At 37.1% G+C, this 11737-nt stretch overlaps 2 protein-coding genes across 2 annotated transcripts; one reads left to right on the top strand and one right to left on the bottom strand.

Moving 5' to 3' along the window:
• Nucleotides 1-2151: 2151 nt before the first annotated feature.
• kat80 (katanin p80) lies at nucleotides 2152-10393 on the bottom strand. Its single transcript, XM_017905961.1, has 15 exons — nucleotides 10013-10393; nucleotides 9602-9732; nucleotides 9136-9480; nucleotides 8862-9052; nucleotides 8628-8778; nucleotides 8389-8552; nucleotides 8201-8322; nucleotides 7953-8006; nucleotides 7276-7819; nucleotides 6893-7193; nucleotides 6630-6809; nucleotides 6482-6558; nucleotides 6319-6393; nucleotides 2828-2947; nucleotides 2152-2736 (listed from the first exon to the last, which is right to left on the bottom strand). Exons 1-15 carry the CDS (start codon nucleotides 10044-10046, stop codon nucleotides 2604-2606), a joined length of 2622 nt encoding a protein of 873 aa, XP_017761450.1. The 5' UTR covers nucleotides 10047-10393; the 3' UTR covers nucleotides 2152-2603.
• A 267-nt stretch (nucleotides 10394-10660) lies between these two features.
• On the top strand, nucleotides 10661-11585 carry LOC108551725 (UPF0598 protein CG30010). The gene is made up of 4 exons (XM_017905982.1): nucleotides 10661-10839; nucleotides 10933-10981; nucleotides 11052-11272; nucleotides 11346-11585. Exons 1-4 carry the CDS (start codon nucleotides 10684-10686, stop codon nucleotides 11583-11585), a joined length of 666 nt encoding a protein of 221 aa, XP_017761471.1. The 5' UTR covers nucleotides 10661-10683.
• Nucleotides 11586-11737: the final 152 nt, after the last annotated feature.

Genomic DNA, 11737 nt, shown 5'->3' on the forward strand with positions numbered 1-11737 from the left:
ACGGAATTAATCTCCGAGCCTTTCGTCAAGAAGCCCTTCGAGCCGAAAGTCAAGAGACTGATATGCAACAGGATCACAAAAAATATCTCCGTTTCAGCAGTAAAGGTAATTTACTTGATCACATGGTATAAAAACAGGTTGTTAATAAAATTCGTATGGAGATGAAAGGTACCGTACAATTTACAATGCGATACACATCCGAATGGCTTCTTCCAGCTTCTGCTTAACGTCGAGATGGTAGTCTCGACGCGAAAAAGAAAAGGGACATGATGATTCGAGATACGCAATCGCGTACCATTCGGTTTCCGGTCGCGTGGTTTGAAAATTTTGTCGATTAAAATACTGGTATTCCAAGCACTCGAAAAATACAAACAGGTCGAACGATTAAAAACGATCTCGACCTTCCTCTCTTTCTTCTTTCTTTTTTCTCGTTTAAATGCACCAAAGAAGGGATCGATTCCTAAACTAAACGCAAAACGCTCGTCCCCTCTTGTTAAAATGTGTCTCTCGTTTAATCAGTAAAAATAACGCTACGTAGTCTTTTCTTTTCCTCTCGTTACATTCGTCGATCGACTGCTTCTCTGATCCCAAAAATTATCATTGGAACACGATGTCGAAAGGTTTGCAGTACCTTTACAACGTGCGAAAAAATCAATTCCAAAAATCTTTCAAAAAACGTTATCCTTTTCTCTCATTTTCAACAACTATGTACGATGTATCAGTAGTACGCGGTTTGTAAAAGCTGTAGTACGAGTGACTTCAAGTCTCACGATTTCATCGCGAAATATCGCCGTTTTATGCCAGTTGTCCCAAAATTCCGTTCCTTCGCACGATCGAGTGTCCCTTTTATTTCGACGACACGATCTTCGTTTCAATTTCACATTTAGGCATAGTTTGTGTTATTTCTTTCCTTCTTTTTAATGTGAAATCTCTCGTAATGCAGTATTTAGAAACTCGAAACTATTTGCTAGCGAACGGACGAAGAATAAGACGGAAAAAGGGAAAAAGTTAAGCCGGCATCACTGGGACGAACGAAAAAGAGACGAGAATGCAACGTGGGCATGCTGAAAGGAACGTTGTGCGCGTGGAACGATCGATTCGTCCCGCACTCGAACAAAGAAAATTCAAAACGATCCTTGGACTCGTTTGTTCAATCAGGCCTGCGAGTTTCTTCCGAAATTTTCGACAGCTTCGCTCTCCTCTCGGGACTATTTAATTTATTTCAATTTTTGCTCGCGTTGAAACAGCTTCTGAAATAATGAAAAGCATGGCTGGTAAAGTAAAGAATATGATAAATGGAGAAGAAAAAAAGAATAAAATAGAACATTCTCGTCTCCTTTTCAAATTGTTATCCTTAAATCGCAGTTCACTCTGTTCTCGTATCTTCATGCTTGAATACCCACGAAATTACTTTAGTCCTCTTCGCTGCATTTCTTGCACTCATGGGGAGCATCAATCTTTTTCTCTCATTCAATATTCGTGCGATATATCAGGTGTTGCGAAACATACCTACAATTAGAGTACCTTCTTTTCTTTTTTTCTTTTTCTTTTTTTCTAATGAACGGACGCAAATGGCTCTTGCAAAAATACAATTTGTTATTTTATCTTCTTTTGTTACTTCTAGAAAAAAGTGTTACTACCTATTTTATACTCCTTAATTAGCTCACTTGTCTGTTAATCATTTTCGTTTCTTTTCTTTTTTTTTTTTTTTTACGCATGTCTGTGTATGTATGTATTCGGTTAGGGTTACTCGCTTGTGTTAATTAACACGAGACTGGCAAGAAGGCCGTGAAAAACACCGCAGTTGTATTTTCTCGCGGACGCAAGAGAAATTGCATCGAGAAAAATTTCGCCTTCACGGTGCCATCTTAATTCCTTTATCTTATTACCGAAGCATCGCGTGCATCGAACTTTATAAACCTTCATGCAATGACCTACGTCATCCATATACGTACTTTTGTCTATATATAGCGCAATATATAATATAATATTACACTTTACAATAATCATCAGGTTAACATCCTTATAATCCAAGTATACATTCTCTATATCGAGAAACTTATAAAATTCGCCTCGATGCATCGACGAAACTTTTCTCGCTCAACGTTCTCCATTCAAGGTTCACCCGGTTCCCTCTAAAACAGGCTGGCTACTCTTGTGCACACAGGGCCGGAAAACGTCGTGTACAGTCTCGACAACATGCATCGAGTCCATCGGCAACATTCAAGCAATTTACATTCACTCAAATCTAAGTTCCTCCTGTCGGTTATTTCGATCGGTTACTAGAAAAAAAAAGTATCATTTTCTTCTGTTTCACAGCATCATTGTCGTCAGTGTCGCGGCTGTTTCCCGGTACTCGTTCATTCTCCACGAGCGTGCCGCTGATCTGAAGCTAGGACTCGAAAGGAGCCGAGGAGAGAAGGAAGAAGCGAGCCTCGACGAACCGATCCGCCAAGCTTCCCTGAATAAAGCAGCTCGAAAGCGCGTTGATGATTCTCCCTCGTGGTCGACGTCCACGCGCTGCTCTTCCCACGAGCTTTCTCGGTTATTTGTCAGGTAACGACGAGTCTGGCGGTCGAGTTCACCAAGTGCCTCAGCCGTGGTCACTCGATACTTCTTATCAGAGCAGTTAACTCGCGGAATACGGCACCCAATTTACCTGGCATCGATTGCTTCTTCAGTAAGATGCCTCTGATTGTCGAAAGTTTCTCGAAGCAGGAGAGGCACTTGTGGTATCTGTGCATACGAGGAAAAATATTCCTTCAATTATAACACTCTGATAACAATTGTAAATTAGAGACTCAAGACATGGTAAATCTATAATTACCGTTCTTCTCGCGAAACGTCCACACCGATCGTGTGTAGAGGAGCTTCTACGTTCGACTTGATTACCGATGCAAAATTTCGCAGGATTAGTCTCAACGCCGAACATCCCACCGTTATATACCTGCAACAACGATAAAAAGGAAATTAATAAACAAAACATGTATTATAGAAATTAATACAATTTTCAGAGAGGTTAGGTTAGGTCCGTAATAAAAGAAAAAAAAAGTCCCAAACGTGACATTGATTCCAAGAGCACGACAAATTCACGATGGCGGAGCGGATGAGAAAGGCTAACCTAGTCCTAACGCCCACCCGTGCTTGTCACGGCTAGTTTGTTCCAAAACGTGTTATTAGCCCATAATAACGCCAATAAATAACGAAAGGCCCGAAAGGCTTGGTCCTGCGATTCGGCACGCTCGCTTTTGGCCGACGATAAAGGGTTCACGCGAGCTCCCGTTCGAATCGGCGAGACGAATCGCGCGGGCCGCCTCATAAATGTTCCACGTAACGTTGAACCTTCGTCACTGCACTTCCCATGAACATATTGTACCAAGATCGCTCACGAGATAACACTTTTTTCCCATCTTGCTTACCAATCTTTGCAATTCGTATTTTACTTGAGGATGGTAAAGTAATTATTAAACATTTTATTTAAAAAATTCATCTATAGATGTCCTCGTTGTCGTGAAGGATAGGTTTCGATTTAAAATAACCGTGAAGGAATCGATGTATCGAAAAACGATCGCACAACGTGGGGACAACCCTCCATTATACGGCACGCGACACCCGATCAAATATTCATCAATGTTCCTTTTTTTTTCTCACGAGTCCACACCACCTTTGACCAGGACGAAAGTCCGTGACGAACGAGCCGTGAAAACGGCAAGTAGTTATATGCAAACTGAGCTATATTACGTCGGCGAGATGTGTATATTTAGCTGGCAATTTCCTGGCCGGATTCGCCCTTTCGGTAGCTGTCGAACCATGACTCGAAAGAACCGTAATCAGTGTGATCTCATAAGTGGAAGAAACTCGAGTTTGAATTTTAAGCAAGTGACATAATTTATCTCTGCTGGAAATAGATTTTTCTTAGCAGAGCCCTTGCTATCAAGATCGTAGTCTGCCATAAAATAACTGCAATTGATTATCGAGTAATTTAGTTTAGTTCAAGTTACTTTTGATGACAATTTGATATTGAAATGGAAAGTTTCATTTCGTTGTCGTGATATCTTCAATTTCTTATTACTCCCCGTTCCTTGTTAACCTAAAAAACGTAACGATCATAATCTATCGAACTAAATCACGCGACTACCTTCTAAATTAAAAAAAAAAAAAGAAAAAAGGAATACCTAACAAGAGATATTGGAAATCTAACACAATTAAAACACTACTGCTCGGTATAAATTACACGTCTATGAACAAAGTTGAACTTAATAGTCTTGTTTCACGATATGTATCTATCAATCAGATGATCTTCATTGGAGCTAATTTACGTTCATAAAGGCTGCAGTTCTCTCATCGACTTCATGAAATCAACGAAAGCGTACAATTCGATAATAGCTTCTTTCCGTTTCAAACTGATCGTGTGATGAAACAGAGGTAGAAAAAGGGAACAGACCGAGAAAAAGGAGAACGAAGAAACGACTCAACTGTAGCGCCCGGCCGATTGTGGACGCCAGCTGTTGAGCGACCGACAAATTAGTCAGAATTCACTTTTATGGCATCGACTACAGGTTTCCTGACAGACGTGATCACCGACCATAAACACTCAAAGATGGAAAGCCGAAGAAGAAACGAGAAATTTGTACCTGCATGTTAACAATGAGCATAACATCCTTTTATTTTAACAACTTTCCAGAGATTTGTTCATGCTTGGCAAATTTTTAGATCCTAATTGGAATTTCAAATTAAACAGTAGTTTATGACTAGTGATTTCTAATTAGTCTTGATTAAAATTGTCGATAGTTAAGACACTAATTAAAATTTAAGAGATCTTTATAGTCAAAGATACAGCGATTACAGTTCTTGACAAATTACACGTTAGTCATTTTTCTTTCTTTCCGTTCTAATAATAGCAATGACAGGTAAGGAGGCAAAGTGCGGAAAGGATGATGGTCGCAATAAGTAACGACGTAACGAATGGAACGGCAATTTTCCGGACTAGTAAGCTCACATTCTAAACGGATGTGCTATTATTAGATCATAGATTGATATTAGTGTTTCATTCGATTAATATGGGAAAGCCACGAGATTTATACGAACAAATTTAGTTTGATGGAATTTGAAGAAACCGAATGCATGAAATTCTAAGAAATTAAAATTATAATAATCCAAATTACGATACCATAATCGGCTGCACGATGAAATTCATATGTTGTTTTGTTTTAAAAGACGATCAAGACGAAGGTAAGAGATATATGTGGCGCGATCCATCCGACGTTAATAGGCGTGTACAATTTATAATGCGCATTGTGTGCGTAATTAGGGGAAGAATGGGACAGGAAGAAATGGATAACCAATGCACACGTGAAAGGAAATGCTCGTTTCTCGTCACGACAGCGCAATAGCAACAGCTTGTAACTGAGCACCGGTTAATTACACTGTTTCGAACATCGATTGTACGAGTTGTTGCATTCTTCCGCTTCATATTTGAAACTATAGTCAAGAGATGATTTACAATCGAATTATTATCCTTCTAGTACGGCGGGTTACTATTTCTCATACTAGAATAAGTACCGATATCAATAACGTTTACTAAGAAAAGTATGCTTTTCAAGAATGCGTCACAACCATATTCAACTTCCTACGTCATCATTAATATTCACGATCGGCTGTCAGGCCAAGAAAGAAAAGGATTTACTGTCCGTAACTGTTCATGAAGTACGTCACATATGCGTGGCCCTTCAAGTTTCAAAATCGAACAATAATGCCCGCGACAGCCGAGGATTTGAGGCTCAAATTTGCATCTGCCACTGTCTTCCATTGTCTCGGCTAATTTTCGGGAACCCTACTTTGCTTGTCAGCTTCCTCGCTTCGTGTTTCCCCGTTCGTTGAATTAGCCATTCCCATACAGGCACCCGAGCCACATGAAGTATATACGACCCTACTCGAAATACCCTGTTTGCTCCTGCGTTCGCCATTCGAGAACTCACCCCAGACAAGGGTGTCTCCATTTTCTCTAATACATCAGGCGTGTTGTGTTTCACGGTGGAAACTGAAGTAACGTTAGAACATATACGTGAAAAAGAATATGCGTTCATCCAAATCTTTAGCCACTGTGATGATATTAAAAAAAAAAAATATGCCGATAAATGGGGCGACGAATTTTTAAAATCTTGTTTTTTTTTAACCTAAACAATTTTGTGTAAAATTATGGAATGTAAGAGGTAAATAGTTCATGTTTTGTGCTCTTTTTTACGTAACGATTTAAGAGAAGTGAAAAGAGCAGAAAGGTGTAAATTAAAAATATATTAAAGGAAGGTTTTTACTTACATTTCGTATTTACTTTGCAATAGATCACCAATTGGACCAAGTAAAGAATTACACAGATCCAAATTCCACATAGTTCTATCAACAAAAAATTGGAGAAAATATGAACAAAATTGTGAGAACTCAAAAACATTTTTCCACTTATGTATGCAATCGTATTACTTACGGTTTCAATGTCAGTGTTCCCAAAAGATCCACAATAACTGAAAGATCATTCATTGCTACAGCAGATTCCACGGCAGCCTAAAAATTTAATGTTTTATTACAATCCTGTCTTATTTCCTATTTTGCGATGATAAAAGTTGATAAATTACCTTAAGATCCTTATTGTGCCATAAAGAGTAAATAATTTTTAAGGAACGATGTCGACTCGTAAGTACCGCCATCATCGATTCATGACCACGCATCATGCTGTTGAGTACTTCAGCTTCTGACATTTCGTTGAGAACTCCCATTTGAGAATAACCCAACCCAGTTGAACTTGCATAATGATTCTATAAAACAAAAGAACAAAGGATATTATTATCTCAGAAGATAACGGTTTTTCTTATTCGTCGTCTAAATAACAAAAACTTACAGGTAAAAAACTTTCGACATCCAAACCGTAGGGTTTATCAGCGCTTATGGGGACGAATTCTCCTTTCTCCGTGTTCTCGACATTCGGCCTTAATTGAGATGCGCGAACCTCTAACTTAGGATTTGGGGGCACTTGAGCTTTGTTTGATTTCTTTGTGACAAATGTCGTGGTTGTGGAAGCGTTGCGCGCAGACAGCGACGTTGAGGTAGCAAAGTTTCTGTTCAGCGAAGCGGACCTAGATTGCGCAGAATTTGGCCTGTTTAACGCAGGATCGGAGGGGCTGTGCCTTATACTATTAATTCTGCAAGAACGTTAAACGCGTTTCCAATAACTGTCACTATTGAATAATATGCTAATATCTACGCATCAACATCTATACTTACTGTACCGGGTAATCGCTTTCGTAACCCTGTTCTCCATCTCTACAGCTACTCTGTCTTTTTAAGTAATACTTAGGAGAATCTGGGCTAGGTGCTCTATTTTTCAATTTTCCATCATCCATTACTGGAAGAACAGCAGCCATTGGTGCTACACGTGGCGTCAAAGTAGAATTTGATCTTTGCGGACCCAAAGGTTGTGGAAGTGTACCTATATCATTGGTAGGACCGCTTTTTTTTCCAGGAAGAGGAGTAATATTTTGTCTTAGAGGTGGTATAGACGCCAGATTTTTCGATGTCCTGCCAAGGCCATTATTCGTTTGAAGGTTCCCTTTTATTTGGCTAGTAGTGGTGATCGCATTTCTTTGAACAGGCGGCGATGATTTAATCGGTTGAACACGAACTGGTACAGGCTTTGTTAATGATAACGTTGGTGCGGGTGGAGGCGGAGATGACGGAGATGAAATAGGTGGAACTTCTTCTGAATCCACTACATTTAAATTTGACATTGAGGTAGAAAGATTTTGCAATATTTGCGGTTGTGTAGGATCTGTAAAAAGAGCGCACCCAAAACGATATAAGATTGGACACCTTGCACAGGTTATACAAATATTTGTACATTGACGTTCATGCAGTAAGAGAAGGAAATAGGCAGGAAATTTTTATTTTAATACAGAACTCACCTACATCTTGAGGCTCCTGGAAAGCCTCAGGTTCTGGAGGTGGAGTGCGAGACACTGAAACATATCGTGCATAGCATGCTCATTCACAAACCATACCACAGAACATTCAAATTCTAGATGCATTTGTATTCTCAGACTTGTGATTGTAGGTGAGTAGTTAAGAGTTAGAACAGGAATAGAACTTAAATATGTTATGATACATGGATCTTGCAACAAAGAACATTTATACGTTTGTAAATTGTACTTACATGACCTGTTGGGTTGAAAAATGTCATGATATTCAGTAACATTAGGAATATCTGCATATGTTGCTTCATCTTCTGGGTCAGTTCCAGACTTATCTGCCTCTTCTATAGTTCGTACATCTAATCTATAAACAAAATGTTATGTATAAAAAAAGAATAACAATAATATGAAATTTGTATATTAAACTTACGTATGTTTTTTTAATCCAGGTGGCCTTTCTCTAGAAAAACTTTTCCTTAACGAATTCCCGTGACTAAATGGAGAACCAGATGTTGATACACCTCCCAAAGGAGCAATTTTCTTTAAATCACACACATACAAAACAATGTTTGCAGTGTGAAAACTTGCACCAATCTAAATAATAAGTAAACATAAATTTTAATTTATGAATCAATTAATTTATGCCAAATTCATTAACAATTATCTTACCAGCTGGTTCTGAGCTATTGCTATATCCTGTACCTTTCCCCAACCAGTTGGGACAGAATCTAATGTTCTACCTGGTTCCCAACCATATACTTTTAACACATCGTGGCAACCAGCAAAAAGACACTCTCCACCTTGACTGAAATAGAGGCATCTACTCCAAAAAATATAAATATTAATGAATTACTGAATCCCTTTAATGAAAATAAATATTTTACAAAAATTATGAATATCTACCTGATTACAGAGGAATGACTTTGGTCTGTAGAAGATACAAGTTGAAAAGATTCTAAGTCCCAAAAATGAACTGTTCTATCTGCACTTCCACTGGCTAGTAAGAATTCATGAGGATGAAATTCCACTGTTGTTGCTGGACCTCTATGTTCAGGAAACTCTCTTAATTGTCTTCCAGCTCTTAAATCCCATAACTAGTTTAAAAAAAAAAAAAAAAAAACACTAATTAATTACATTAATTTATATTATATCAAAATAAGATTTATATAACAGTTACCTTAACTATTCCTTCCTCTCCTGCACTAGCAATCCATTGGCCATCAGGACTAAATTTTAAACTATTCACCATCCTATTGTGTCCTTTATAAGTGAAGATACAACCTTTTCTTCTAATATCCCAAAGTTTAATAGCAGTATCTAAACTTCCTGATGCCAATAATTCTCCATAGGGATGAAAGTCCATACAACGTATACCTGCTTTATGTCCTGTTAATGTCCGAGCCAACTTAGCATGTTCCAAGTCCCAAATTTTGAGTGCTCCTGTTTGCGAGCCAGCGCATACTAAATCTTCTGTTTGTCCAAATTTTACACATTCTATTGGAGTGGTATGACCACTCAGACTCTAAAAATAAACCAGAATTATATAAGTAACAAATTAAATGTTACAAAATAAAATTTTATTAATATTTCAACTGAGATTCTCTTTTTACTCAAAGAATTATAAGAAAAATGTAAAGCTATACCATAATACAATTCTGTTTTCCAACTGCCCATAAATTCACTTTCTTATCATCACCGCCAGTGACCAAAACGCGTCCAGACTTGTGACCTAATGCCAGACAATTGACATTGGATGAATGGGCGACAAAATCCTCTGCACAGAGAAACACATTATTCTTTCAAAGTAACCTGAACAAGATGTCAGCTTTCAATGACATCATAAAGACAATATATTTTCATTTTAAGACAGGTTATGACCATAATAGGAAGATGCAGTGAACAATTAATCATTGGTCTCAACAAAAGATTTGTAAACATTTATTGTTTACTTATCTCGAAGGAGAGAGAGCGCCAGAACGGAATCCGTTGGTCGCACAATGAACACCGATGTATTAAATAAAGAATATACAAGTACGAATAGAGCAATCACTTACGGAGTTTCCATGACCTCTTCGTGGACGAAGCCATATTCCGGGACCACAGGATTGCGTTGTGCACGACTTATTTGGCAACGACAACAATTTGAGATTTCAGCTTGCAGATGCACAATTTTTTTTTGCTCGAATTCGTAGGTAACATTTTTACTTTGTGTTATTATTCAGTGCAGGGACGATTGTTCAACGAGGCGGTAGCATCTCGCCGCGTTGTGGTCCTGAAGGCAATCCTTTCCTTGAAACTTCTGTCCGTTTTCACAAACCGTTCGTTCCACCTCTTCGTCGTATCTCATTTCTTGAATCTGCCTGTCCGTGGGTAGCGCGAACTAACGTGACGTTGAAAAATATCGAAGTTCTGTTTCTATCGAGATTACGTTCCAATCGATCGCACCAGATGTCACCAGTTTCTCGGTCAATTGAATTTTGACCCTAGCAAATGACGAAGTGACCATAATAAAATTGACATAAAAGAAAACACAATAAAACATTATCTGAAGCTGTATCGTGAATTTGTAATTAATTACTTTGCTTGAGTATACCATGTTGTTACTTGATTCATACGTATTACGTTATACGTGACATAACGATAGTTTAGAGTATATTATAAACATTTAAAAGTGAGGTTATGCATATTGAAATAATATTAACTTGTCACATATATAAAAAATAAGATGTTTACGTTTGATTTTTCACGTGAACTCATGATTCAAAGTAAGAAATTACTTTACTCTCAGATATTTAAAAGATACTGTATAAAATATGTGCAAGGACAATCTCCAGAACCTCGAGTTCGTGAATATTTCTATTATATTGATCACCAAGGCATGGTACAATTTGTTTCGTTAATTAAATTTATGATAGTCAAAAGTATAGAAATTTGAGATAGAATCATATTAAATATTTTATCTTACTTGCTACAGCTATTTCTAGATGATGCGCGTATGAAAAACTTCACATCATGTTTTAAAGGTGTGCATAAGCAATAGAATAATTCATAATATATATGAATTCAGATATCATGAAAACAATATTATTTTAGATAAAAAGTTTTTGGCATTCTTTTTTAAGCGCTTAAAAAAGAATGACACAGGCAGATACATAGAAGATTTTCCTTATGTTTCTCTTTGTGGTCCAGAAAGAAATTTTGTCAGATGTGATGATTTACCAATAGTTTTTACAAAAGTTTTTCAAAAAAAAAATAGTGAAACAGGCAAGATTGAAGATTGGTTTGGTTATGCTCATGCAGAAGAATTATTAATGGTACTTCTAATTTTAATAGTAATTAAATAGTGGTCCACTTGATTTTTAATGTTATATAATAAATTTATCATAGATACCATTTCAACCAGACAAATTACATATGAATGTTCAATCAGGAAGATTGTATCATCCTGCACCAGAAAAAGTAGGAGGAGTTGGTCTGGTGAGATCAAAAACTGCAATTGAAATTAGCACTTTATTTAATTTTGAAAAAGGGGAAGAAAATGGCCCAACTCATATTTTTTGGAACAATAGAAAATACATTTTAGATTGTAATTGGTATAAGAATAAAATAATACAATCAATCAGATAGAAATAAATAAACTTTATTTTTAATTTAAAAAGAAAACAAAGCACAATATATGAACAATATTCATAAAATATACATATATTTTTAGACAATAACAGATTTTATAATTATTTTCTATATAATAAATTTGTTTGTTTGTTTGTTGTTTTATTTAA

This window comes from Eufriesea mexicana, unplaced genomic scaffold (assembly GCF_001483705.2).
Source record: "Eufriesea mexicana isolate 0111107269 unplaced genomic scaffold, ASM148370v2 scaffold5017, whole genome shotgun sequence".
Lineage (NCBI taxonomy): Eukaryota > Metazoa > Arthropoda > Insecta > Hymenoptera > Apidae > Eufriesea > Eufriesea mexicana.